At 49.5% G+C, this 26,615-nt stretch overlaps 5 protein-coding genes across 5 annotated transcripts; all 5 read right to left on the bottom strand.

The window, feature by feature from the left end:
• Window positions 1-1,701: 1,701 nt before the first annotated feature.
• LOC138237785 (zona pellucida sperm-binding protein 3-like) lies at window positions 1,702-3,776 on the bottom strand. The gene is made up of 9 exons (XM_069187629.1): window positions 3,414-3,776; window positions 3,222-3,340; window positions 3,043-3,146; window positions 2,767-2,944; window positions 2,568-2,685; window positions 2,367-2,452; window positions 2,167-2,285; window positions 1,940-2,065; window positions 1,702-1,853 (listed from the first exon to the last, which is right to left on the bottom strand). Exons 1-9 carry the CDS (start codon window positions 3,774-3,776, stop codon window positions 1,738-1,740), a joined length of 1,329 nt encoding a protein of 442 aa, XP_069043730.1. The 3' UTR covers window positions 1,702-1,737.
• Window positions 3,777-7,536: 3,760 nt separating this feature from the next.
• On the bottom strand, window positions 7,537-9,508 carry LOC138233287 (zona pellucida sperm-binding protein 4-like). The gene is made up of 9 exons (XM_069186611.1): window positions 9,288-9,508; window positions 9,025-9,212; window positions 8,850-8,947; window positions 8,634-8,761; window positions 8,367-8,556; window positions 8,132-8,279; window positions 7,977-8,052; window positions 7,773-7,895; window positions 7,537-7,693 (listed from the first exon to the last, which is right to left on the bottom strand). The coding sequence occupies exons 1-9, from the start codon at window positions 9,499-9,501 to the stop codon at window positions 7,557-7,559; spliced, it is 1,302 nt and encodes a 433-aa protein (XP_069042712.1). The 5' UTR covers window positions 9,502-9,508; the 3' UTR covers window positions 7,537-7,556.
• Window positions 9,509-11,419: 1,911 nt separating this feature from the next.
• Window positions 11,420-13,495, bottom strand: LOC138237784 (zona pellucida sperm-binding protein 3-like). The gene is made up of 9 exons (XM_069187628.1): window positions 13,093-13,495; window positions 12,904-13,022; window positions 12,725-12,828; window positions 12,449-12,626; window positions 12,250-12,367; window positions 12,049-12,134; window positions 11,849-11,967; window positions 11,622-11,747; window positions 11,420-11,535 (listed from the first exon to the last, which is right to left on the bottom strand). Exons 1-9 carry the CDS (start codon window positions 13,453-13,455, stop codon window positions 11,420-11,422), a joined length of 1,329 nt encoding a protein of 442 aa, XP_069043729.1. The 5' UTR covers window positions 13,456-13,495.
• A 2,142-nt stretch (window positions 13,496-15,637) lies between these two features.
• On the bottom strand, window positions 15,638-17,623 carry LOC138233303 (zona pellucida sperm-binding protein 4-like). Its single transcript, XM_069186612.1, has 9 exons — window positions 17,369-17,623; window positions 17,106-17,293; window positions 16,931-17,028; window positions 16,729-16,856; window positions 16,462-16,651; window positions 16,227-16,374; window positions 16,075-16,150; window positions 15,869-15,991; window positions 15,638-15,789 (listed from the first exon to the last, which is right to left on the bottom strand). The coding sequence occupies exons 1-9, from the start codon at window positions 17,568-17,570 to the stop codon at window positions 15,653-15,655; spliced, it is 1,290 nt and encodes a 429-aa protein (XP_069042713.1). The 5' UTR covers window positions 17,571-17,623; the 3' UTR covers window positions 15,638-15,652.
• A 1,990-nt stretch (window positions 17,624-19,613) lies between these two features.
• On the bottom strand, window positions 19,614-21,705 carry LOC138233235 (zona pellucida sperm-binding protein 3-like). Its single transcript, XM_069186608.1, has 9 exons — window positions 21,323-21,705; window positions 21,134-21,252; window positions 20,955-21,058; window positions 20,679-20,856; window positions 20,480-20,597; window positions 20,279-20,364; window positions 20,079-20,197; window positions 19,852-19,977; window positions 19,614-19,765 (listed from the first exon to the last, which is right to left on the bottom strand). The coding sequence occupies exons 1-9, from the start codon at window positions 21,683-21,685 to the stop codon at window positions 19,650-19,652; spliced, it is 1,329 nt and encodes a 442-aa protein (XP_069042709.1). The 5' UTR covers window positions 21,686-21,705; the 3' UTR covers window positions 19,614-19,649.
• Between the last annotated feature and the right edge of the window lie 4,910 nt (window positions 21,706-26,615).

Genomic DNA, 26,615 nt, shown 5'->3' with positions numbered 1-26,615 from the left:
TTTGTATTAGGCCTCGTGAAATCCGACTGCCGCTAGCTGAGATTTTTGTTTTTCCACTTTTCTTTTTGCTTTTAGCTAACTCGCTATTAGCGGGAGAGTGTGCAGTTTTGAAATGTTGTTCTGTTTTTCCCTTTTTCGCGTAGACTCTGGCATTGCAGATTAGATATCATGCGGGTTAGACTAATGTATCTGACTCAAAACTAATTTATGGCGTCTGTTAGGGTAACCATATTTTGTTTTTCAAGAAAGAGGACGTGGGGACGAACATCGACACTCGACACATGCCTCCAAAGTAATGAATCTTTATTACTTTTTCTAATCAAAAATCAATTTAAACTCTAATTTTTATTAATCTTCTTAGTAAACTTTTAAACACTTGCAGGGATGCTCTTTCTCTTCCATATTGGCAAACAAGGAAAAAAAATATAGCCCTATTTTTAAAAGTTTGTTTTTCATTTTAACAAAAGTCTTAACATCTGAGGAAAAAATGAGGACATCATAACTTTTGCAATCAATGAGGACTTCTCCTAAATGATCGATTTGGCTCTACCTTTATTTCTATAATTCATTTATAATCGTCAATTGATAATGTTTTAGGCCAGGCGTTTAACTTATTAACGTTCATTTGAATTTGAACAGAAAAGACGCAGAGTACATTATACTGCGTTTTTGCGCTGTATTACTAAACATCGTTGTTACTCTCCCCAACGAGCAGAAAAGTGAGATGTAAGAATATTTCAACATGAATTCGTCCACTGGTTTGGCGCGAATGTTTTCTTGAAAGAGCGCTAGAAAAACACGCGGCGGCTGTGACAGGGGCCAGGCGACTCTCCCGGCCAGCGGAGAAGGTTAAAGCCGCGAGTTCAGCGTTTTGTGCTGAAACCCCGGGGGAAGACTGGGTCGACAAAACCGCTAGAATACCGGGTCTCTCCCCTTGTGAAAGAAACATTCGTTTCCTTGTGACCGGTATGAAGCTGGATAATACGATACCCGTTTGTGAGTAAAATTCTACTGCTCCTGGGAAGGGCAGGAAAAATCGCTACCAGCACAGACGAGAATCTCGGTCCCTAGCGTCCCCATGTAGTTTCACAGAAATTCCTACATTTTAATCCCATGTTCTACTGCCCAAAGGGACATGGATTCGTCCAATATACGTACATACACGGTACAGGGAAAATACGGCTATACGTAAAAATACTGAAACGCTCTCGGCTGGGTCTTTACACCCACCTTTGATGTCCAAGAAAGGGATCTGTATGCTAGATCTCCAACCATTTATGTATAATGATCATATACATTAGAATTTCATTCTAGACGAATTAAGGACCACATCTGTGCATTTAATAGGTGTATGTTCAACATCTTCTCCTCAATAGATGAACAGCCCTAAAATCCTCTCTCCAAGGCTAAGGTGGAGATGGCACAAGTGCTCCTGCACTAGTGGGACTCTCCTCCAGGCAAGCTTGAAAGGGCAGCTGTTGTTCCCCCCGATTTGATGTCCCTGCTCTTCTGCCATTGAGCAGATACTAAGGAACAAGCCTGAGACTCCCACAGGAACAGCTGGTGTTCTTCCAAACCGCAGGTAGAGTCTGCTGGAGGAGCTGGAAGAAGAGTGGCCATAGCCTCAGACAGCACAGCATCCATACCCAACCCATACAGATCCCCCCTCCAGCACAGCAAGAAGCAGCTCATGGCAAGAGACCCTTTGCAACCAGTTTATTGCTCATTCACATCAAGTCAGTTCATGGGTTTGTGTTGCTTCCTCCTGCGCAGGACTGTCCCCAGCAGAGCAGCAGAGACCAGCCCCACCGCAGTCACCACACCAGCCAGGATCACAGCCTCCACAGGCAGGCCTGGAAAGAAAGCACAGAGGAGCCTCAGCAAGTGGGCACTGCCACAGAGAGGGGCCAGCCGACATGACAGCACCTCCTGCCAGTACCTGTGGACTTGCCCTCCTCTGCTCTTAGCTGGGAGCTCTGGCCTTCTGCCTCCACTGGCCTCTCAGCAACCTGCTCTTGCAGCACAAACACAGGACCAACAGTGGCATCAGCTTCCCACTCAGGAGCTGCAACAAGAGCAGGACAAGCCTGGCTGTAGACCACACTGCTTGACCCCCACTTTCCCGAGGAGATCCATGCCATGAGCGGCAGAGCAAGGGTGCCTTACCCCCTGTAGAAGCCAGGTCCCTCCTGCTCCTGCCACCCCAATACCTGGATCGTACACTTGGCACACAGCTCGAGTCACAGCAGCTGCAGACCTGGTCACTCCCATCCACTGATCTCCACCTACAGCAGGGACACAGGGTCAGAGCAGCTCCCTCACCTGAGCACCAGCTGGACACAGCAGCCCCCTGCCTCCTCACTGACCTGCTGCCCTCAGTGTAGCAGTCCTTGTTCAGGGAGTCCACACTCTGGGAAGCAGGAGTCACCTTCAGGTGGCAGGTGATGTAGATCTGCCAAGAGCACGAGTGGATCAAGCTACACCCAGGCCTCCATCTGGGGCTTGTAATGGAAATGCTGTTCCACAACCTTCACAAACCCATAAAAGCAGAAGGATCAAGTACTCACTGAGCTCCTGGCATCCTGATAGAACCGGAAGGCATCCAGCTTCATCTGCAGCTTGGTGTCCTGGGTTCTTGGCATGAACTGCGAGCTGGAGCCTGTGGATTTGGCGTCAGTCAGGCACCTGAAAGGAGAGAAGGCAGTGTAGAACTGGAGAGACGGCAGGCAGTATTCACTAGCTCAAGCCACCCGAGGTCACACCCACCCTTTGTTCTCAATGAAGGAGTAGCTGGGGGTGGAGGTCTGGTCAGGGACCAAGGTGGCCACGCAGCTGTCCACAAAGAGCCGAAGGGGCTGGTGGTTGGCCTGGGTGACAGAGGCTTCGATGTTCAGGACGTCCCCCAGGTAGAACACATTGGAGGACCTCTGGGAGCGCCAGTCATCTGGATGGGAAAGGAACCCCAATCTCAAGCACAGATCCCATCGATCCAACTGCACTGGCTGTACAGTCACACCGTGCTTCATCTCAGGGGAGACCTACCACTCATGAGGCTCAGGGAGAAGTCCAGCAGATCCTCAGCAGACTTGGTGGAGGTGTAGGGGACCCAGGTGGGCTTCAGGGCATTGCTGCTCACATTGTGGAGCCTAGCAGACAGGAGGCAGGTGTCAGCAGGGAGTCAAGCTCCAGGCAGGCAGCCCTGCTGCTCCTCCAGGACTCACCTCATGTAGTGACACTCGATACCCACAACAGCACCATTCGTTCTCACTATGGGGGTGTTGGCCAGCGGCTTCGGGGTGTAGTTGAGAGAGAAGCTGTACACCAGTTGCTCATCCACGGTCTAGACAGATCACAGATCCAGTCACCCAACAGCCGAGAACCGGAAGCAGCCCAACCACAGAACCACTTCTTACCTGCAGCACACTGCGACACGCCTGCAGCTCAGCCTCGAAGATCAGGAGCTGCGCCGCAGTGTCCTGCCTGGTGACCGCACAGTCTCCCAGGCTGAGATCCGAAGCGTTGATCAGCTGCCCGGTGCTGAACAGGTCGGTCTTGACTTGCACCACGATTGTACTCTCCCCACACTGCGCCGACACAGCCCGGATAACCTGCTGCTTCTGCTGCCGTAGCAGCAGAGGCGAGTCCAGAAAGGCGACCCCCTTGCGCCTGATGCCGGATTGGACGTTAGCCCGGGCACGCCATTGCGCAGCATCACACAGAACTGCGAGGAACAGCAAGGTCAACAACTGAAAGGAAAGACCACTAGAAAACCACATCTTGAAATGAAAACAACCCGCAAAACCACGATACCTGCTGTTTGCGAGCTCCTTCCTTTTAAAGCCACCGAGACTTTCGCGCGTGATGACGTTCAGGCTCGTAGAGTGAAGATTTTCACGAGGACCCGAACTCTGTCAGCTCACGCGCAGGAGGACAGGATATGGAATCCACCCCGTGGAAAAGCCAGTGTAGTTAAAGCGGAGGAAGATCGCGGAGACTAATTTCTCCTGAGCAGACTGCTGATTGTTTACAATGAATATTATAAAGTAGAATCTTTGCAATATTTTGCGGTCAAGGTATCTAATAGTTCCTGTTACAGCTGTTGCTTCTGACAAGATGTACAAAATAAATAAGATAAGAGCTAGTCCTGAAACATCTGAATTTACATAAATTCTAAGATTAATATTGAATTAAAACTGTGAATGTCTCTTTCTGCCAAAATGACCATTGTATAGTTACAGTCTTGTAAATGATAAAACTCCTTCTTTATTTTCGTTCGAATGTTCTTCTGCTTCGCCGGTTAATTTGGAGGAAAAGCGCTGGGTGAACGATTTCAAGAATTAAAAGCCGAGAAAGGGAGAAACTCGTCGTGATATTTCCTTCTCCGGATCTGTGTGCAGTGCAGACACGCTTTGTCCCAGCGAACATGTCGGACGCGCGCGGAGCGCAGACAACTGTTCTCACACCTTCCGATTCAGGAGTGAAACAGGCGCCTGGCGTTGCTGCTCTTTACATTAGGGCTGCACGCATGCTTCTCTGTTAGCACTGCTTTCCTGAAGCTCTGTGGTTCTGGGTTCGATTCGTTGTGGGGTTTCTTCTGGAGGAGTTTGCAAGCTCTCCATTTTCACGCCACCGTCCAAATACTGTACGTGCTGTCACGGTGAACGGCCGGACTAACTCCCCCCCGCACGTCTGATGGTCCACTGTGTGTCGGCTTAGGAACCGGCTGGTCTCCACATTCTGTTGGGCTCTGTGCTTTCAAGTTCTTTCATGTAGACGAGCTGTTGACAAATCCTACTAATTATTAGTTTTTCTTGTGACACTCAACTGTGCATCGCCCATTTTTCTTGCTTAAGCCTGTATTTTACACACAAAAGAAACATGCGTAGCGTCATAGGAATTGTGTAATACATCTATAGAATTTCTCACATTTTTATCCTGTACAATGTTGCAAGGGAAGCTGAAGCCTATCCCAGCAAGCAACAGGCCCAAAGTGGGGTACACCCAGGATGGGACACCAGTCTATTGCAGTGAATATTGGAAGGTAGTGTTTTTTTTAAATGGTCCAATAAAAGAATGAATTTCCGATACTTGCACACCCTTTTCAAATCACATTTTTTAATGCAAACTTACAGTGCCCTCCAGAATTGTTGGCACCCTTGGTTAAGATGAGCAATAAAGGCAATGAAAAATTCTTTGTTGTTTATCAGCTTGATCTTACACTGAAAATATGAGAGAAATCTCTCCTTTCGGTGAGGTAAAATTGTTCAAAGAAAAAAAAATCCTTTTAAAAAACAAACATTTTTCTCAAAAACACACGTGTCACAATTACTGGCACCCCTCCCTTTGCCAGGATAACAGCACTGAGTCTTCTCTAATAATGCTGGATGAGGTGGGAGAACACATACTGTATAAAGGGATCTGAGATCCTTCAGAATCCTTGGTCCTCGCTTGTGGACTCTCCTCTTCAGCTCACCCCACAGCTTGATTCCGTGGTCAGTGAACCATGTCTGTGTGGATTTGGAGGTGTGCTTTGGATTATTGTCCTGCTGGAAGATCCAACCACGACCCAGTCTTAGCCTCCTGGCAGAGGCAGCCAGATATTGACCTAAAATCTCCTGGTATTTGATGGAGTCCACGATGCCGTGTATCCTAACAAGATTCCAAGGCCTTTGGAAGATAAACAGCCCCACAACATCACAGATCCACCACCACACTTCACAGTGGGGAGGAGGTTCGTTTTCTGCATGACCTTGACTCTTTTTATGCCAAACCCACCTCTGGCGTTTGTTGCCAAAATGCTCTATTTTTGTCTCATCTGACCATAGAACCCGTTTCCAATCCGTTTCTGTCTCATTTAATTTTTGTGTTCTCTGGTCTTCCCCATGTTGATGGATGACTGAGGGTGTTTGTCCTGCCTGTTACCTCATATTTATACCACAGTGAAACAGGAAGTCAAGGATGACCACTTAAGAGTTCCTAAAGACTCAGGTGTACTTTAAAAAGGTCAAATATGAATGGGAATATATGTCAATTAGATTTTGCTCTTAGGAATTTCTAGGGATGCCAATAATTGTGACACCTGCATTTTTGAGAGAAAAAATTAAGGCTTTTTTTCCTTTGACTAATTGTACCTCACTGGAAGGTTAGATTTCTCTCCTATTTTCAGTGTGAGATCAAGCTGATGAACAAAGATTTTTCATAGCCTTTATTGCTCATCTTAACCAAGGGTGCCAATAATTCTGGAGGGCACTGTAAGTTTGCATTAACAATTCTGATTTGAAGAGGGTGTGCAAGTACCATTTGTTACCCAGCAACATTTGAAAAGGGTCTGAATACTTCTGCAAGGCACTTTTGCTGCTGTCAGGGACACAGACAAGCAGTAGCGGATTCTTAGTAAGGTCTCTGGTAAAGAACTGCCAGCCACTGACAATGACTGTTGGAAGTAGTGTACAGACATTCCTGCCCCCAGCGTTCATCACAGGCATTTCGTTTTCACAAGATGACATGATACACGATGCACCGACCTCGTGGTAAAACATTAAGGACCGGGACTGGTCTGGATTTCAGGCAGCCCATTTGCTTAAGGTGACCGAGTGAGGGAACTGACCAGGGTCCTGAAGTGCTCCAGCAGGCAGCATTAATCTAGCTCTACCTACTCAGTCAAGAATAAAAGGCAACAGGTTAATTAGCAGCCCACTTCCAGCTCTCACTACTGACAGGAGTATTTCACTACAAGACCACTGCTCTTGTGACTCAAATTTGTGAACAGGCACTAAACGGACAAGTCCTTACAGATTGATAAGCCCATCATCTACAGGCCAAGCAACACCCTCGAGCTGGGAGCAGGGGTGTAGCCTAGATGGAACTAGAGAAGAAAGCCCAAGTACACCCCAGCAAGCTATAGTTCTTCAAATTGGAGAGGTGCCCCTATGCTAGCCGGATAGCCAGTTAGAGCCCAGGCCCACCCAAAATTCAATTCCTGGCTCCACCCCCAAGTGTAAGCACTTGAACATGAAATTTGGAAAACACTGATCCCCACTGAGAGTCTTCCAGCTTCTTCTGAGCATGCTGGAAGAGCTAAAGCAAGCAAATGCAGGCACATAGGATGTAAACAAGGGGTGATGCAATTGTGCATGACTACACATCCACACAGTAAGATTAAAGAGAATGATGGAACTCTCCTAAAATCAGTACACTTTGGGAAGAGAGCTCACAAGAAGGTAGTGGAGAGGGAATACAGAAGAGCAGGGATTGATACTGAAATCCACAGGGACTGGAAGGGGCATGAGGGAGGTGGTATATAGTCATGCTTGTCTGTTCTTTAACAACAGACACTGCTCAAGCAAGTAGAAATCAGGGCTAGGATAAAAAGAAGGAATTACACAGATTAGCTAAATGTGGGAAGGAAGCTTAGCTGGCTGTCAAAAACCTAAGCAGATCCACATCTTTCCCAAAGGAACAGCCAGGAATCGAGCAGCTCACCAGCACTATGATAGTCCCAAGGAACACACTAAAACAATACTAAGCCACAATAAGTAGAGATCAGTGCAAATCCTTTATTCACACTCCATGCACAGCTTGGTATTCTGGATCTGAGGTCTAGATCTCCACACAGCCACCAGCACCAGAGCAGAGACCACAAGCACAGTGGAGGCAGCAACTACCAGCAGCCCATAGCTCAGGAACCGAGGTGCTGGGGAGAAAAGAGCTTTAGTCAGTGGTCAGACACAGGGAACAGGATCAGACACTCAGCCTCCAACCCCCTCCCTCACCTTCAAGATGGGAATCCACTTGAGCCCGAGCTGGAAGCTCGGATCCAACCAGGATCACTTCCCCACTGGACACCAGTGCCGTTTCTCTGGAGGAGTCCTGTGCCACTTGAGCAACAGCTCTTCCTGCAAGAGGAAGGGACACCAGCATGAGGAAAGGATACACAGCTGACTGGCACACAACCGCCCTGTCCCCAGAGAACTCACTCCTCCTGCCACAGGTGGGCACACAGCGGTCAGTAGCAGTCGGCTGGCACACTGCCGCACTACAGTGGATGAACACCTAGAGAGCAGAACAGAGCAAGGGTCACTGCACAGCCCAGGACCAGCAACCTGCTCCTTCCCCAGAAGCTGCTCCCTACCTTCTCCATCAGAGGCACCTGAGAGGCAGGATCCACAAAAGTGAACATCTGAATCATGAAGCGCTGGTAGTGCGTTGGGTACGGCAGCCCTGAGGAGCCACCCACAGGGATCAAGGTGGTCTGGTAGTTGTCACCTCCGTAGGGACACCTGCAAGGACAGCAACAGGGAGGGTGAGCCCTGCCACAAGGGGACACTACAGAGACAAGCCAGTCTGAGCCACAGGGGTCAGGTTACCCAGCAACCAGAAGGCTCCAGCTGGGCTGGCTGAGAGGACTGGGAGTGGAAGTGGCCCAGCAGTCCCCCAGGGTCAGGACAATGTTGGGGTCAGTCCTGTTCAAGATGTGGACCTCCACATACACAGGATCCCGCAGCACCTTGGTCACAGGGTAGTCCAGGTCACTGTAGTAGGAGTCATACAGCTCTCCTGAGGACAAGAGCAGCAGTGGGGTTCAGCAGAAGCCCCATACACTCGGCTCACACAGCCCAAGACCCGACAGCTACCTCTTGCAATCCTGAGCTCCACACGGAGAGGTCCTGGAGACACTGCCGGAGGGGGTGGGGAGACTGTGTACACCACAGCCTGCACTGGAACAAGGTCATCACTTGCATACCTGCACTGGAAGAACAGCCTGGAGAGAGAAGCAGGCAGTCATGGGATCCAGACGGGACCTGGCAAGACCAGAGCACTCTGGGAAGCAGCAGCAGCTGCTCACTCACTTGTAGAAACTGTCCCTTGTGATGGAGCCAGCAGGTCCCCCAATCACAGCAAATGTTGAGGACATCATGTTCTCATACACCACAGCACCACCTTCAGCCTGGAAGATGGACACATGAACAAGGTCAGGAATCACTACAGCAGCAACATCCTCAGCTGAAGGATCAAGCCCCTCACCTTCATGCTGGTGCCACAGGCACTGACTGGGAACTGGAACATGGCAAAGCCAGCAGTGGTGCTAACAGGGCCACAGGGGGCACTCCTGCCCCCCTGCAGGCTGACTGAACCCAGGCTCAGCGGAGGGCTGGTGGCATTCTTGGACACGACCACCACAAACTGGCCATCCCTGGTGCACTGGACAGTCACTGGAGGAAAGCAAGAGCTGGTAAACCAAGCCTGTTAAGCTCATCATAGAAGACACTCAAGATCCCAAAACCCACCTTCATTCCCATAGTAACAGCTATTTTGGCTGGTCAGATCAAAGCAGCAATTTTTGGCTTCACAGTCACTTTTACTGATAGTCAAGTTACCACATGCTATCTTATCACTGTCATTAACCAGGCACTTCTGAACCTGAGCTAAAGAACAATCCAACACCAACAAAAACAACACAAGGTGCAACCCCATCCTCCCTCTGATCATTGACTTCTCCATCGTGAAACTCGGCAAGGAGCTGCAGATAAGCGGCGCTCAGCTCCTGAAATACTCGCTGCGCCCTGATTGGCTGAGGGCGGCGATTGGAGGGCTGTAGGGCCGGAGCGCGCGCACGAGGATTTCGGACACTCAGAGGGTCGTCAGACTCAGCTGATTAATCACAGAGCGTCCTGTTCGACTGGAACGAGCTATCATGCGCGTTAGACCAAGGTCTCCGACTCAAAACTAAATATGTGTGGCGTCTATTGCTTCTTTTAGTGATGACCTCGTCTCACATGATCGTTTCGATCCCTGAATGACTTGTTGTGTTTAGCCAGACGTAGCTCACACGATGCGATGATTGCCGCTTCCCTCTTGTATTAGGCCTCGTGAAATCCGACTGCCGCTAGCTCAGATTTTTGTTTTTCCACTTTTCTTTTTACTTTTAGCTAACTCGCTATTAGCGGGAGAGTGTGCAGTTTTGAAATGTTGTTCTGTATTTCCCTTTTTCACGTAGACTCTAGCATTGCAGATTTGAATGCGAAGGTATAAAAAGTAATCATGCTCCCTTTCCTTGTGGTTTTCGGTCTCTTTGCTTCATAATTTTCGCTCAAACACTACAACTATGAAATAGGCAATCAGATTGGTCAAACAGTTGGCGAATTTGTCGCGGCCAGTCCGTTTCGCTCCACTATGCACAGTAGCGAATGTGGGGCTCGTGCGGCAATAGCCAAGAGAATGCTCCTGGGTAGCGCACACGGTGCCTTTTTTTCTGTCGGCCAACACTCAGGGAAGAGACTTTTACAACCCATTCGACAAGAGTTAAACACACACAAGGGCAGTAAGATGTATGACATTCCATGCACAGATCCGAATGGATTTTTCGGCTATCGAAAGAAAGAAAAAGTAGCCCATTTCTTTTATGCCAAACATTCTTGCGATCGATCGGCTGGTCGATTACCCCCGATTTAAAGTGTCAATTTGTCTCGAACTTTCTTTCTATAATTAATTTATAATCTTCAGTTATACATTTTCTAGCCTGTGCAGGGGTCACATTTCGGCGTTTAGTTGAACGTTCATTTGAATATTAATTGAAAGACGCTTGATACAAACACTGCGTCCTTGCGTAAAGAATTAATCGTTTCGCTACTTTATTGACAACGCGTAGAAAACTCGGGGAGATGCAGGAGTACTTGAACAAATTCGTCCGTCGTTTTGGCGCGAATATTTTCTTGAAAGACCGGTAGAAGCAGACACTCGGCGACCGTAACAGGGGGCAGGCGACTCCCCCGGACAGCAGAGAAGGGTTAAAACCGACAGTTCACCGTTTTGTGCTAAAACGCCGGAAGAAAACAGGGTCCATAAAACCACTTTAATAACGGGTCTCTCCCCCTTGTGACCGATATAAAGCTGGATAATAAGATACGGGAGACACCATACGGCTACCGTTTGTGAATAATATTCACTGCTCCTGGGAAGGGCAGGAACAATCGCTACCAGCACTGACGAGAATCTCGGTCCCTAGCGTCCCCATGTAGTTTCACAGAAACTCCTACATTTTAATCCCATATTCCATGGAACAAAGGGACAGTAAAGTCCTAAAATGCTCTCTGCAAGGATACTGTGGAGATGGCACAAGTGCTCCTGCACTAGTAGGACTCTCCTCCAGGCAAGCTTGAAAGGGCAGCTATTGTTCCCCCGTGATTTGATGTCCCTGCTCTTCTGCCTTCGAGCAGATACTAAGGAACAAGCCTGAGACTCCCACAGGAACCTGAACAGCTGGTGTTCTTCCAAACTGCAGGAAGAGTCTGCTGGAGGAGCTGTAAGAAGAGTGGCCATAGCCTCAGACAGCATTCATACCCAACCCTCTCCAGCACAGCAAGAAGCAGCTCATGACAAGAGACCCTTTGCAACCAGTTTATTGCTCATTCACATCAAGTCAGTTCATGGGTTTGTGTTGCTTCCTCCTGCGCAGGACTGTCCCCAGCAGAGCAGCACAGACCAGCCCCACCGCAGTCACCACACCAGCCAGGATCACAGCCTCCACAGGTAGGCCTGGAAAGAAAGCACAGAGGAGCCTCACCAAGTGGGCACTGCCACAGAGAGGGGCCAGCCGACACGACAGCACCTCCTGCCAGTACCTGTGGACTTGCCCTCCTCTGCTCTTAGCTGGGAGCTCTGGCCTTCTGCCTCCACTGGCCTCTCAGCAACCTGCTCTTGCAGCACAAACACGGGACCAACAGTGGCATCAGCTTCCCACTCAGGAGCTGCAACAAGAGCAGGACAAGCCTGGCTGTAGACCACACTGCTTGACCCCCACTTTCCCGAGGAGATCCATGCCATGAGCGGCAGAGCAAGGGTGCCTTACCCCCTGTAGAAGCCAGGTCCCTCCTGCTCCTGCCACCCCAATACCTGGATCGTACACTTGGCACACAGCTCGAGTCACAGCAGCTGCAGACCTGGTCACTCCCATCCACTGATCTCCACCTACAGCAGGGACACAGGGTCAGAGCAGCTCCCTCACCTGAGCACCAGCTGGACACAGCAGCCCCCTGCCTCCTCACTGACCTGCTGCCCTCAGTGTAGCAGTCCTTGTTCAGGGAGTCCACACTCTGGGAAGCAGGAGTCACCTTCAGGTGGCAGGTGATGTAGATCTGCCAAGAGCACGAGTGGATCAAGCTACACCCAGGCCTCCATCTGGGGCTTGTAATGGAAATGCTGTTCCACAACCTTCACAAACCCATAAAAGCAGAAGGATCAAGTACTCACTGAGCTCCTGGCATCCTGATAGAACCTGAAGGCATCCAGCTTCATCTGCAGCTTGGTGTCCTGGGTTCTTGGCATGAACTGCGAGCTGGAGCCTGTGGATTTGGCGTCAGTCAGGCACCTGAAAGGAGAGAAGGCAGTGTAGAACTGGAGAGACGGGAGGCAGTGTTCACTAGCTCAAGCCACCCGAGGTCACACCCACCCTTTGTTCTCAATGAAGGAGTAGCTGGGGGTGGAGGTCTGGTCAGGGACCAAGGTGGCCACGCAGCTGTCCACAAAGAGCCGAAGGGGCTGGTGGTTGGCCTGGGTGACGGAGGCTTCGATGTTCAGGACGTCCCCCAGGTAGAACACATTGGAGGACCTCTGGGAGCGCCAGTCATCTGGATGGGAAAGGAACCCCAATCTCAAGCACAGATCCCATCGATCCAACTGCACTGGCTGTACAGTCACACCGTGCTTCATCTCAGGGGAGACCTACCACTCATGAGGCTCAGGGAGAAGTCCAGCAGATCCTCAGCAGACTTGGTGGAGGTGTAGGGGACCCAGGTGGGCTTCAGGGCATTGCTGCTCACATTGTGGAGCCTAGCACACAGGAGGCAGGTGTCAGCAGGGAGTCAAGCTCCAGGCAGGCAGCCCTGCTGCTCCTCCAGGACTCACCTCATGTACTGACACTCGATACCCACAACGGCGCCATTCGTTCTCACTATGGGGGTGTTGGCCAGCGGCTTCGGGGTGTAGTTGAGAGAGAAGCTGTACACCAGTTGCTCGTCCACGGTCTAGACAGATCACAGATCCAGTCACCCAACTGCCGAGAACCCGAAGCTGCCCAACGGCAGAACCACTTACACTCAGCACACTGCGACACGCCTGCAGCTCAGCCTCGAAGATCAGGAGCTGCGCTGCGGTGTCCTGCCGGGTGACCGCACAGTCTCCCAGGCTGAGATCCGAAGCGTTGATCAGCTGCCCGGTGCCGAACAGGTCTGTCTTGACCTGCACCACGATCGTACTCTCCCCGCACTGCGCCGACACAGCCCGGATAACCTGCTGCTTCTGCTGCCGTGGCAGCAGAGGCGAGTCCAGAAAGGCGACCCCCTTGCGCCTGATGCCGGATTGGACGTTAGCGCGGGCGCGCCATTGCGCAGCATCACACAGAACTGCGAGGAACAGCAAGGTCAACAGCCGAAAGGCGAGACCACTAGAAAACCACATCTTGAAATGAAAACAACTCGCAAAACCACGATACCTGCTGTTTGCGAGCTCCTTCTTTTTAAAGCCACCGAGACTTTCGCACGTGATGACGTTCAGGTTCGCAGAGTGAAGATTTTCACGAGGACCCGAACTCGGTCAGCTCACACGCAGGAGGACAGGATATTGAATCCACCCCGTGGAAAAGCCATTATAGTTCACGTGAAGGAGGATCATGGAGACTCATTTCTCCTGAATAGACGGGTCATTGTTTACAGTGAATACTTACGGTTAAACACCGGGGTAAAGTTAGCTTGAAGTTCGAAAACGATTTTGGCACGCCTGTAGCGTTTTCACGACACAAGCTATTGGCTTGTGAACAGCATTCCCCTATCCCAGTGCATAGTGCCACATTAAATAGAAGCACGAGAAAAAGAGATTCAGAACGCAAAGCTGTGTCGGTCTTCTGTGTAAACAATCGGTTTGAAAATCATGGGAGCTGTTTTTAATAAGCTGCTGAGTAAAGAATATTTGAATCTTTCTGCTGTCAGTATTGTGAATATAGTTGACCCTTACCTGAATGAAAACAGGACATAAAGAAAGGGTTTCAGAAATCAAGCAAAACTTTATTCCCGTGCTTACAGTCTGGGTAATTGGAGACTGCGCTGTTCTGCTTCCTATGGTGATATACGGTTTTTTCGCACGAAGCCGTGTTGAGCAGTGTTTCTCGCGTTGTGGACGTGTGTACACAGCGGTCCCCCCGGGTTCCAGTTAGTGCGTAATTACGCATCGATGAAAAACCGGAGGTTTAAAAAAAGATCATTAGCTCACTGATAGTTTGATGTAGAGGCTGTGGACATTTCCACAAGTCGTGGTCTTTAAAATGCATTTGGTTTGAAGGCGTTCTGTGCTTCCATTGCGAAGATATGGACAAAAGAATATTCGTGCGTGGTCCAAAAAAGTGCTAAAAACGACAATGTGAAGGCTATTAAAACATTCACAATGTACTTGATACACAAAGCAAGTGTTTTCGTAACCCTATGAGGTTTCGTGAAAGCGCTACAGGCGTGCCAAAATCGTTTTCGAACTTCCGGCGAACTTTCCCCCGGTCAGTTACACTAGGACACTGGCTGTATTTTGCGGTACGTGCGTCTAATATTTCCTGTTAGAGCTTTTGCCTGCTGGCCACCAGATGTTAAGAACGATCTGATCAGAGGTGAACTAGTGAGAAAAGATAAGACCTGGTCCGAAAACGTCTCACTTTACATACAGTACATCATAAGATCTCATTATTGATTATGTGGGAAAGGTTTGCACAAATGATTTCAATGAATTTGCCGAAAATGAGATATTTCGTGGCTTTAATGTGTCCCTCTAGTGAAAAGACAAACTCGTAGTGATACAGTATTTCCTTCTCCAGATCTGTGGGCAGTGACGACACGTGTTTTGTCCCCCAGCTGAAATGTTGGTTGTGGGGACTTCAGGAGTCAGTCTTCTACAGTGGAAAACATGAATAGCTTTACTTTAAGTCTTCACGATAGCACACACACAGTCATTGAAATCGATTTAGACTGATCTGAAGAGTGTCTATTGGGTTGGACTCCTGCCTAGTGTACATGCAGGGGGAGTTTGCATGTTCAGTTATGCTAGGAACTGGCTCATCTCCACCACTTTTATTGGACGCGGGCTGTAGAGAACTGGGTGAAAGTCACAATCATCTTGTTCATGCACAGCACTAGTCCCCCAGTTAAATCATGGTTTAATTTTTCCTTTGACAGGTAGCTGAAGGAAAAACTAATTGTAATCAAACTAGAAATGTTTGGCTGCCTGGGTCCTGGTGTGTTGTTCTAAAGAACTAGAACAGGAGGGCATTGGCTGAACTCACTCAGAAGGGAGAGGGAGCAAGTTTGTCAACTTGCGCCCGAGGGCTGGAGAGATGAAAGAGGAATTGGTTATGAGCCCTCTAGGTATTTCCCCCCTCCCCCAAAGTGCAGTCAATTAGAATCCAGGCCAGTCGAAGGAATATCATTAAGACCACAGACTCCAAGAAAAAGCAGTGGCCAAGAACTAGTGCAAGTACTTGTCTATGAACGATGGAAAAACACGGCCATTGAAGAGGCTTACAGGGACATCTTCACATAGACACTGAACTACAGCACTTAATGCTGACAGAAGAGGGAAGCATACAAAACAGTACACAAGGGAGTTCAGAACAAGGCCTTTATTCATACTCCAGATTAGGCTTGGTATTCTGGATGTGAGGTCTAGATCTCCACACAGCCACCAACACCAGAGAACAGACCACAAGCACAGTGGAGGCAGCTACTACCAGCAGCCCATAGCTCAGGAAGCGGGGTGCTGTGGAGAGAAGAGCTTTAGTGAGGGGTCAGACACAGGGAACAGGATCAGACACTCAGCCTCCATCCCCCTCCCTCACCTTCAGGATGGGAATCCAGCTGACCCAGAGCTGGAAGCTCAGATCCAACCAGGATCACTTCCCCACTGGACACCAGCACAGTTTCTCTGGAGGAGTCCTCTGCCACTCGAGCAACAGCTCTTCCTGCAAGAGGACAGGACAACAGCATCAGGAAAGGATACACACAGCTGACTGGCGCACAACCGCCCTGTCCCCAGAGAACTCACTCCTCCTGCCACAGGTGGGCACACAGCGGTCAGTAGCGGTCGGCTGGCACACTGCTGCACTACAGTGGATGAACACCTGGAGAGAGCACAGCAAGGGTCACTGCACAGCCCAGGACCAGCCACCACCTCCTTCCCCACAAGCTGCTCCCTACCTTCTCCTTCAGAGGAACCTGAGAGGCAGGATCCACAAAAGTGAACATCTGAATCATGAAGCGCTGGTAGTGCGTTGGGTACGGCAGCCCTGAGGAGCCACCCACGGGGATCAAGGTGGTCTGGTAGTTGTCATCTCCATAGGGACACCTGCAAGGACAGCAACAGGGAGGGTGAGCCCTGCCACAAGGGGACACTACCGAGACAAGCCAGTCTGAGCCACAGGGGTCAGGTTACCCAGCAACCAGAAGGCTCCAGCTGGGCTGGCTGAGAGGACTGGGAGTGGAAGTGGCCCAGCAGTCCCCCAGGGTCAGGACAATGTTGGGGTCAGTCCTGTTCAAGATGTGGACCTCCACATACACAGGATCCCGCAGCACCTTGGTCACAGGGTAGTCCAGGTCACTGTAGTAGGAGTCATACAGCTCTCCTGAGGAGAAGAGCAGCAGCGGGGTTCAGCAGAAGCCCCACACACTCGGCTCACACAGCCCAAGGCCCGACAGCTACCTCTGGCAATCCTGAGCTCCACACGGAGAGGTCCTGGAGACACTGCCGGAAGGGGTGGGGAGACCGTGTAGACCACAGCCCGCACTGGAACAAGGTCATCGTCTGCATACCTGCACTGGAAGAACAGCCTGGAGAGAGAAGCAGGCAGTCATGGGATCCAGCAAGACCAGAGCACTGTGGGAAGCAGCAGCTGCTCACTCACTTGTAGAAACTGTCCCTTGTGATGGAGCCAGCAGGTCCCCCAATCACAGCAAATGTTGAGGACATCATGTTCTCATACACCACAGCACCACCTTCAGTCTGGAGGAAGGACACATGAACAAGGTCAGGAATCACCACAGGAACAACATCCTCAGCTGAAGGATCAAGCCCCTCACCTTCATGCTGGTGCCACAGGCACTGACTGGGAACTGGAACATGGCAAAGCCAGCAGTGGTGCTAACAGGGCCACAGGGGGGACTCCTGCCCCCCTGCAGGCTGACTGAACCCAGGCTCAGCTGAGGGCTGGTGGCATTCTTGGACACGACCACCACAAACTGGCCATCCCTGGTGCACTGGACAGTCACTGGAGGAAAGCAAGAGCTGGTAAACCAAGCCTGTTAAGCTCATCATAGAAGACGCTCAAGATCCCAAAACCCACCTTCATTCCCATAGTAACAGCGATTTTGGCTGGTCACATCAAAGCAGCAATTTTTAGCTTCACAGTCGCTTTTACCGATAGTCAAGTTACCACATGCTATCTTATCACCGTCATTAACCAGGCACTTCTGAACCTGAGCTACAGACCAATCCAACACCAGCAAAAACAACACACTGTACAACCCCATCCTCCCTCTGATCATGAACTTCTCCACCGTGAAACTCGCCGAGGAACTGCAAACAAGCGGCGCTCAGCTCCTGAAATACTCGCTGCGCCCTGATCGGCTGAGGGCGGCGATTGGAGGGCTGTAGGGCCGGAGCGCGCGCACGAGGATTTCGGACACTCGGAGGGTCGTCAGACTCAGCTGATTAATCACGGAGCGTCCTGTTCGACTGGAACGAGCTATCACGCGCGTTAGACCTAGGTCTCCGACTCAAAACTAAATATGTGTGGCGTCTATTGCTTCTTTTAGTGATGACCTCGTCTCGATCCCTGAATGACTTGTTGTGTTTAGCCAGACGTAGCGATGATTGCCGCTTTCCCTTTTGTATTAGGCCTCGTGAAATCCGACTGCCGCTAGCTGAGATTTTTGTTTTTCCACTTTTCTTTTTGCTTTTAGCTAACTCGCTATTAGCGGGAGAGTGTGCAGTTTTGAAATGTTGTTCTGTTTTTCCCTTTTTCGCGTAGACTCTGGCATTGCAGATTAGATATCATGCGGGTTAGACTAATGTATCTGACTCAAAACTAATTTATGGCGTCTGTTAGGGTAACCATATTTTGTTTTTCAAGAAAGAGGACGTGGGGACGAACATCGACACTCGACACATGCCTCCAAAGTAATGAATCTTTATTACTTTTTCTAATCAAAAATCAATTTAAACTCTAATTTTTATTAATCTTCTTAGTAAACTTTTAAACACTTGCAGGGATGCTCTTTCTCTTCCATATTGGCAAACAAGGAAAAAAAATATAGCCCTATTTTTAAAAGTTTGTTTTTCATTTTAACAAAAGTCTTAACATCTGAGGAAAAAATGAGGACATCATAACTTTTGCAATCAATGAGGACTTCTCCTAAATGATCGATTTGGCTCTACCTTTATTTCTATAATTCATTTATAATCGTCAATTGATAATGTTTTAGGCCAGGCGTTTAACTTATTAACGTTCATTTGAATTTGAACAGAAAAGACGCAGAGTACATTATACTGCGTTTTTGCGCTGTATTACTAAACATCGTTGTTACTCTCCCCAACGAGCAGAAAAGTGAGATGTAAGAATATTTCAACATGAATTCGTCCACTGGTTTGGCGCGAATGTTTTCTTGAAAGAGCGCTAGAAAAACACGCGGCGGCTGTGACAGGGGCCAGGCGACTCTCCCGGCCAGCGGAGAAGGTTAAAGCCGCGAGTTCAGCGTTTTGTGCTGAAACCCCGGGGGAAGACTGGGTCGACAAAACCGCTAGAATACCGGGTCTCTCCCCTTGTGAAAGAAACATTCGTTTCCTTGTGACCGGTATGAAGCTGGATAATACGATACCCGTTTGTGAGTAAAATTCTACTGCTCCTGGGAAGGGCAGGAAAAATCGCTACCAGCACAGACGAGAATCTCGGTCCCTAGCGTCCCCATGTAGTTTCACAGAAATTCCTACATTTTAATCCCATGTTCTACTGCCCAAAGGGACATGGATTCGTCCAATATACGTACATACACGGTACAGGGAAAATACGGCTATACGTAAAAATACTGAAACGCTCTCGGCTGGGTCTTTACACCCACCTTTGATGTCCAAGAAAGGGATCTGTATGCTAGATCTCCAACCATTTATGTATAATGATCATATACATTAGAATTTCATTCTAGACGAATTAAGGACCACATCTGTGCATTTAATAGGTGTATGTTCAACATCTTCTCCTCAATAGATGAACAGCCCTAAAATCCTCTCTCCAAGGCTAAGGTGGAGATGGCACAAGTGCTCCTGCACTAGTGGGACTCTCCTCCAGGCAAGCTTGAAAGGGCAGCTGTTGTTCCCCCCGATTTGATGTCCCTGCTCTTCTGCCATTGAGCAGATACTAAGGAACAAGCCTGAGACTCCCACAGGAACAGCTGGTGTTCTTCCAAACCGCAGGTAGAGTCTGCTGGAGGAGCTGGAAGAAGAGTGGCCATAGCCTCAGACAGCACAGCATCCATACCCAACCCATACAGATCCCCCCTCCAGCACAGCAAGAAGCAGCTCATGGCAAGAGACCCTTTGCAACCAGTTTATTGCTCATTCACATCAAGTCAGTTCATGGGTTTGTGTTGCTTCCTCCTGCGCAGGACTGTCCCCAGCAGAGCAGCAGAGACCAGCCCCACCGCAGTCACCACACCAGCCAGGATCACAGCCTCCACAGGCAGGCCTGGAAAGAAAGCACAGAGGAGCCTCAGCAAGTGGGCACTGCCACAGAGAGGGGCCAGCCGACATGACAGCACCTCCTGCCAGTACCTGTGGACTTGCCCTCCTCTGCTCTTAGCTGGGAGCTCTGGCCTTCTGCCTCCACTGGCCTCTCAGCAACCTGCTCTTGCAGCACAAACACAGGACCAACAGTGGCATCAGCTTCCCACTCAGGAGCTGCAACAAGAGCAGGACAAGCCTGGCTGTAGACCACACTGCTTGACCCCCACTTTCCCGAGGAGATCCATGCCATGAGCGGCAGAGCAAGGGTGCCTTACCCCCTGTAGAAGCCAGGTCCCTCCTGCTCCTGCCACCCCAATACCTGGATCGTACACTTGGCACACAGCTCGAGTCACAGCAGCTGCAGACCTGGTCACTCCCATCCACTGATCTCCACCTACAGCAGGGACACAGGGTCAGAGCAGCTCCCTCACCTGAGCACCAGCTGGACACAGCAGCCCCCTGCCTCCTCACTGACCTGCTGCCCTCAGTGTAGCAGTCCTTGTTCAGGGAGTCCACACTCTGGGAAGCAGGAGTCACCTTCAGGTGGCAGGTGATGTAGATCTGCCAAGAGCACGAGTGGATCAAGCTACACCCAGGCCTCCATCTGGGGCTTGTAATGGAAATGCTGTTCCACAACCTTCACAAACCCATAAAAGCAGAAGGATCAAGTACTCACTGAGCTCCTGGCATCCTGATAGAACCGGAAGGCATCCAGCTTCATCTGCAGCTTGGTGTCCTGGGTTCTTGGCATGAACTGCGAGCTGGAGCCTGTGGATTTGGCGTCAGTCAGGCACCTGAAAGGAGAGAAGGCAGTGTAGAACTGGAGAGACGGCAGGCAGTATTCACTAGCTCAAGCCACCCGAGGTCACACCCACCCTTTGTTCTCAATGAAGGAGTAGCTGGGGGTGGAGGTCTGGTCAGGGACCAAGGTGGCCACGCAGCTGTCCACAAAGAGCCGAAGGGGCTGGTGGTTGGCCTGGGTGACAGAGGCTTCGATGTTCAGGACGTCCCCCAGGTAGAACACATTGGAGGACCTCTGGGAGCGCCAGTCATCTGGATGGGAAAGGAACCCCAATCTCAAGCACAGATCCCATCGATCCAACTGCACTGGCTGTACAGTCACACCGTGCTTCATCTCAGGGGAGACCTACCACTCATGAGGCTCAGGGAGAAGTCCAGCAGATCCTCAGCAGACTTGGTGGAGGTGTAGGGGACCCAGGTGGGCTTCAGGGCATTGCTGCTCACATTGTGGAGCCTAGCACACAGGAGGCAGGTGTCAGCAGGGAGTCAAGCTCCAGGCAGGCAGCCCTGCTGCTCCTCCAGGACTCACCTCATGTAGTGACACTCGATACCCACAACAGCGCCATTCGTTCTCACTATGGGGGTGTTGGCCAGCGGCTTCGGGGTGTAGTTGAGAGAGAAGCTGTACACCAGTTGCTCGTCCACGGTCTAGACAGATCACAGATCCAGTCACCCAACTGCCGAGAACCCGAAGCTGCCCAACGGCAGAACCACTTACACTCAGCACACTGCGACACGCCTGCAGCTCAGCCTCGAAGATCAGGAGCTGCGCCGCGGTGTCCTGCCGGGTGACCGCACAGTCTCCCAGGCTGAGATCCGAAGCGTTGATCAGCTGCCCGGTGCCGAACAGGTCTGTCTTGACCTGCACCACGATCGTACTCTCCCCGCACTGCGCCGACACAGCCCGGATAACCTGCTGCTTCTGCTGCCGTGGCAGCAGAGGCGAGTCCAGAAAGGCGACCCCCTTGCGCCTGATGCCGGATTGGACGTTAGCGCGGGCGCGCCATTGCGCAGCATCACACAGAACTGCGAGGAACAGCAAGGTCAACAGCCGAAAGGCGAGACCACTAGAAAACCACATCTTGAAATGAAAACAACTCGCAAATCCACGATACCTGCCGTTTGCGAGCTCCTTCCTTTTAAAGCCACCGAGACTTTCGCACGTGATGACGTTCAGGTTCGTGGAGTGAAGATTTTCACGAGGACCCGAACACGGTCAGCTCACACGCAGGAGGACAGGATATGGAATCCACCCCGTGGAAAAGCCAGTGTAGTTAAACCGGAGGAAGATCGCGGAGACTCATTTCTCTTGAGCAGACTGCTGATTGTTTACAATGAATATTATAAACTAGGATCTTCGCTATATTTTGCGGCCACGGTATCTAATATTTCCTGTTACAGCTGTTGTTTCTGACAAGATGTACAAAATGAATAAGAAAAGATCTAGTCCCGAAACGTCTGAATTCACATCAATTCTAAGATTATTATAGAATTGAAACTGTGAATATCTCCTTCTGTCAAAATGACCATTGTATAGTTACAGTCTTGTAAATGATAAAACTCCTTCTTTATTTTCGTTCGAATGTTCTTCTGCTTCGCCGATCAATCTGGAGGAAAAGCGCTGGGTGAACGATTTCAAGAATTAAAAGCCTAAAACGGAGAAAGGGAGAAACTCGTCGTGATATTTCCTTCTCCGGATCTGTGTGCAGTGCAGACACGCTTTGTCCCAGCGAACATGTCAGACGCGCGCGGAGCGCAGACAACTGTTCTCACACCTTCCGATTCAGGAGTGAAAGAGGCGCCTGGCGTTGCTGCTCTTTACATTAGGGCTGCACGCATGCTTCTCTGTTAGCACTGCTTTCCTGAAGCTCTGGGGTTCTGGGTTCGATTCGTGGTGGGGTTTCTTCTGGAGGAGTTTGCAAGCTCTCCATTTTCACCCCACCGTCCAAATACTGTACGTGCTGTCACGGTGAACGGCCGGACTAACTCCCCCCCGCACGTCTGATGGTCCACTGTGTGTCGGCTTAGGAACCGGCTGGTCTCCACTTTCTGTTGGGCTCAGTGCTTTCAAGTTCTTTCATGTAGACGAGCTGTTGACAAATCCTACTAATTATTAGTTTTTCTTGTGAAACTCAACTGTGCATCGCCCATTTTTCTTGCTTAAGCCTGTATTTTACACACAAAAGAAACATTTGTAGCGTAACAGGAATTGTGTAATACATCTATCGATTTTCTCACATTTTTATCCTGTACAGTGTTGCAAGGGAAGCTGAAGCCTATCCCAGCAAGCAACAGGCCCAAAGTGGGGTACACCCAGGATGGGACACCAGTCTATTGCAGTGAATATTGGAAGGTAGTGTTGTTTTTTTTAATGTATCAATAAAACAATGCATTTCTGATACAGTGGGGGTGTTACAGACGTATGCCTAGCTTTACTGTTTCATGTTTCCATGCTATGTTCCTGCTGTAATAGTGCGTCTTCCTGACTACATAGTTTTAAATCAGCACTGCTTCTACGACAAACCAAGGGAAGGTGTTGAAAAAGTGGTTTTCAAGAGCTCTTCGATGTCAATCATGCGTCACATTTCCAGTTTTGATTTTCTTTCAGATATCTGCTTGAGCATGTACTGTGTCCTCCAGAATTATTGGCACCCTTGGTAAAGATGAGCCAAAAAGGCTATGAAAAATGTCTTTGTTGTTCATCAGCTTGATCTTACACTGAAAATATGAGAGAAATCGAACCTTTCTGTGAGGTAAAACTGTTCAAAGAAAAACACATACTGTATAAAGGGATCTGAGATCCTCGCTTGTGGACTCTCCTCTTCAGCTCACCCCACAGCTTGATTCTGTGGTCAGTGAACCATTTCTGTGTGGGTTTGGATCATTGTCCTGCTGGAAGATCCAACCACTACCCAGTCTTAGCCTCCTGGCAGAGCAGCTACATTTTGACCTAAAATCTCCTGGTACTTGTTGGTGTCCATGATTCCATGTATCCATCCAATCTGTGGGGATGCAGATCTCCCGCAGACACAAAGAAGCAGTGGCAGGCTGGTTGCTGTGCCAATCAGCGCTCTCTGGCTCTGTGCCAGGCAGTGGTGCTGCTTGCGACGTGGTGGGAAAGATTTCTACTGAGATGCTCTAGCAGTGGGCTCTCTGAAGTCCGGCAAGTTAGTTCTGGCTTACTAGCAGAGTTTGTGCACAGGAGAAAAATGACTGCGGGTCCCAGCAGGTCAGGAAGAAGACCGGTCCGTGCCTGATGAAGCGCTAGTTCTGAATAGTGATTCAGCTGTCCACGAGGCTTGCTGCTGATGCTAACCTCGGGTGGATCCTTTGGTTACACGCTGGCAACCTCCGTCCTCGACTCTTAGAACAAAGGAAAGTCCTGCACTCGGACACACTGGCCGTTACGTGGTGGTCCAGGCTGAGTCTGAGGATGTTCAGGTGGAGCCCTGAGGCTGAATGTCCAGCAGGCACGCTGCGAGAATCTCCTGCGCTTCCCCAACTGTTCTGCCCTGCAAACCGTTCCCCAGGGGCTCCGTGTTGCCTCTTTTTACCTAGAGGAACTGCAGGTTGTTCATTGGTTCAACGTTTCATGGGCATCAGAGATCCACGTGAGGTTAACCTGCCCTACCAGTTCCGGATTGGCTGATGAGTAACCATGCCCTTAGGGTCGTAAACCAACTTTGAATCAGACTCTCCCTTGAAATCTCAGACTTTAAGGCGCCAGAGATGAACAGTTATTAAGTTTGCTGGAGAATATCAGGAATTGGGAGTTGCTCCTTATCAGGACACTCTATCAGCTAGAACAGTGGTTCTCAAACTCTGGTACGTGCCGCCAGGTGGTAAGCCATATGAGCCTGGAACTGTGTTGTGTGCGCTGAAAAATCGGGATGGGTTTTCATATTTTTTATTTTAATACGTGTCCAATACGCAGCCTACGTACTACGGTACAGCGCGCGCTAATATTTGAGTGGACACAGAGTTATGATGTAATTCTATACCGCTCTATAGGAATGCATGCTATGAAGTAAGTGACCAATTGTATTTAAAAAAAGCTATCTCCACCAAATAGGGAGGTAGGAGAACGTGCGTGATCTTGGAACACGCCAATCTTGTAAGCATGGGAAAGCGTGATAGATAACAGAAAAATATATAAGAACTGTTCTGGGTTAGTTTGAGAAAAATACATCAGGTATCTCTGTTTCGCATCCATGCGCTTGAAGGAAAAACTTCTGAGATGGACTTCTGACTGCCTTTAAAGGGGAAATGGGAAATATTTCTCCAACAGCGCCACATTCGTCAACAATTGATTGAAAATGAATACCTCGCAAAAATCAAGTATTATGTCCTGGCTGAAAGGAATAGACACCAAGAGTAATGAGGCCAGCTCCGACAGATCATGCACACCTGTTGAGATTGAGGAGGATTATACATCGGCCACCGACAAACTCTGCTGCTGAACCTGCTAGTGTTAGCAAGCGTCGGAAGATGGCTACAAGGCGGTACGATCCAAATGATCTAAATTTGGGATTTACTTACACCGGGACAGAGGAAGACCCAAGACCACAGTGTGTCGTGTGCTGTGAGATTCTCAGCAATGGAAGCATGAAGCCAGCACTTTACTACGAAGCATGCGCTCTTGAAGGATAAGCCTGTTGATTTTTTTCAAAGGAAACTTAAAGATCTGAAGCAGCACAAGTCCACCATAACAAACAGTGCCACTCCAATTTCCAAAGCCCAAGAAGCATCTTACTACTCAAGCTTGCGGATCGCTAAAGTAGGTAAGCCCCACACTATCGGTGAAGAACTTTGTTTACCATTGGTAAAAGAGCTGATACTTATTACGTGTGGAGAAAAGGCTGCTAAACAGCTCGACCCGGTGGCCCTTTCGAATGACACAGTCACTCGCAGAATTATTGATATGGCAGATGATGTCAAAAGTACGCTGATAGAGCGCGTTAAGATGAGCAGATTCTTTTCACTGCAATTAGATGAGTCTGTAGATGTCGTCAATTTGGCAGATTTGCTTGTTTACGTTAGATATGAGTTTGAGGGCATGTCGCATGAGGACTTTCTGTTCTGCGAGCCGCTACCAACAAGAACTACAGGAGAGCACATATTTCAGCTTCTGAATGAATTTATTGAAGAGAATGGCATTGACTGTGTAGGGAAAACCGGTTCAGGGACGCCAAATATGTAATCATAGTGGCTCTCTAAAGGCACCAGTTCTGTAGGGTTTGGGCATTTACTGAGACAATTATTAATTGTAGCAGTAAATCACAAAGTTGATTCTTTTGATGGCTTTAGAGTCCAACCATGCGACATAACTCAAACTCAAAGAGGGTTATCAGAATACAAAAGGTATCTATTCAGTCAGTTACGAAGTGTTACACATCAAGAGGACATACGTTCAGTATATCATTCATTAAGACCGTTTCGTAAATGCACTTGGTTATAACTTCTACATCAGATACTCAAAACAAGTACATAACTCTTAGGAATTAAATTGATATCAACTGGTTGGGATAACAATTGAATTCTCGAGCTGTAATGCAGTGAAGTTGAATACTCATCCAATCTCTGGGGATTCAGATCTCCTGCGGGCACAAAGAAACAATTGCAGGCTGTTGCTGTCCAATCCACGCTCTCTGGCTCCGTGCCAGGCGGTGCTGTGCGGCTTGCGACGGTGCGCTGCTGATGCTCACTGACCTGCTAGTTAGTGTTGGCTTTAACTAGCAAAGTTTGTGCACAGGAGAAAAGATGACTGTGGGTCCCAGCAAGTCAGGAAGAGGACCAGTTCGTTTATGATGAAGAGCTAGTTCTGAATAGTGATTCAGCTGTCCACAGTTCCGACCTGTTCACGAGGCTTGCTGCTGGTTACTCTCTGGCAACCTCCACTCTAGACTCTTAGAACAAAGGAAAGTTCTGGCATTCAGACACACTGGCCGTTCCGTGGTTGTCCGGGCTGAGTCTCAGGATGGTCAGGAGGCGCGCTGTGAGAATGTCCTGCC

Source organism: Lepisosteus oculatus, chromosome 3 (genome assembly GCF_040954835.1).
Source record: "Lepisosteus oculatus isolate fLepOcu1 chromosome 3, fLepOcu1.hap2, whole genome shotgun sequence".
Taxonomy (NCBI): Eukaryota; Metazoa; Chordata; class Actinopteri; order Semionotiformes; family Lepisosteidae; genus Lepisosteus; species Lepisosteus oculatus.
The sequence above is the reverse complement of the archived record's forward strand: the minus strand, read 5'-3'. Positions and strand labels throughout refer to the sequence as shown.

Bases quoted from the DNA above. Each gene is read 5' to 3' on its own strand.
- LOC138237785 (XM_069187629.1), bottom strand. From the start codon at position 3,776: ATGTGGTTTTCTAGTGGTCTTTCCTTTCAGTTGTTGACCTTGCTGTTC. The intron at 3,341-3,413 runs GTAAGAAGTGGT...TGATCTGTCTAG, and splicing joins CGTGTCGCAGTGTGCTGCAG to ACCGTGGATGAGCAACTGGT. The intron at 2,453-2,567 runs GTGAGTACTTGA...TGCTCTTGGCAG, and splicing joins ATCAGGATGCCAGGAGCTCA to ATCTACATCACCTGCCACCT.
- LOC138233287 (XM_069186611.1), bottom strand. From the start codon at position 9,501: ATGGAGAAGTCAATGATCAGAGGGAGGATGGGGTTGCACCTTGTGTTG. The intron at 8,762-8,849 runs GTGAGTGAGCAG...TTCTCTCTCCAG, and splicing joins ACAAGGGACAGTTTCTACAA to GCTGTTCTTCCAGTGCAGGT. The intron at 8,280-8,366 runs GTAACCTGACCC...CTGTCCTTGCAG, and splicing joins TGGAGCCTTCTGGTTGCTGG to GTGTCCCTACGGAGGTGACA.
- LOC138237784 (XM_069187628.1), bottom strand. From the start codon at position 13,455: ATGTGGTTTTCTAGTGGTCTCGCCTTTCGGCTGTTGACCTTGCTGTTC. The intron at 13,023-13,092 runs GTAAGTGGTTCT...TGATCTGTCTAG, and splicing joins CGTGTCGCAGTGTGCTGAGT to ACCGTGGACGAGCAACTGGT. The intron at 11,536-11,621 runs GTACTGGCAGGA...CTTTCTTTCCAG, and splicing joins AGAGGAGGGCAAGTCCACAG to GCCTACCTGTGGAGGCTGTG.
- LOC138233303 (XM_069186612.1), bottom strand. From the start codon at position 17,570: ATGATCAGAGGGAGGATGGGGTTGTACAGTGTGTTGTTTTTGCTGGTG. The intron at 17,294-17,368 runs GTGGGTTTTGGG...GCTTTCCTCCAG, and splicing joins CTGTTACTATGGGAATGAAG to TGACTGTCCAGTGCACCAGG. The intron at 16,652-16,728 runs GTAGCTGTCGGG...TCTTCTCCTCAG, and splicing joins GGAGCTCAGGATTGCCAGAG to GAGAGCTGTATGACTCCTAC.
- LOC138233235 (XM_069186608.1), bottom strand. From the start codon at position 21,685: ATGTGGTTTTCTAGTGGTCTCGCCTTTCGGCTGTTGACCTTGCTGTTC. The intron at 21,253-21,322 runs GTAAGTGGTTCT...TGATCTGTCTAG, and splicing joins CGTGTCGCAGTGTGCTGAGT to ACCGTGGACGAGCAACTGGT. The intron at 19,766-19,851 runs GTACTGGCAGGA...CTTTCTTTCCAG, and splicing joins AGAGGAGGGCAAGTCCACAG to GCCTGCCTGTGGAGGCTGTG.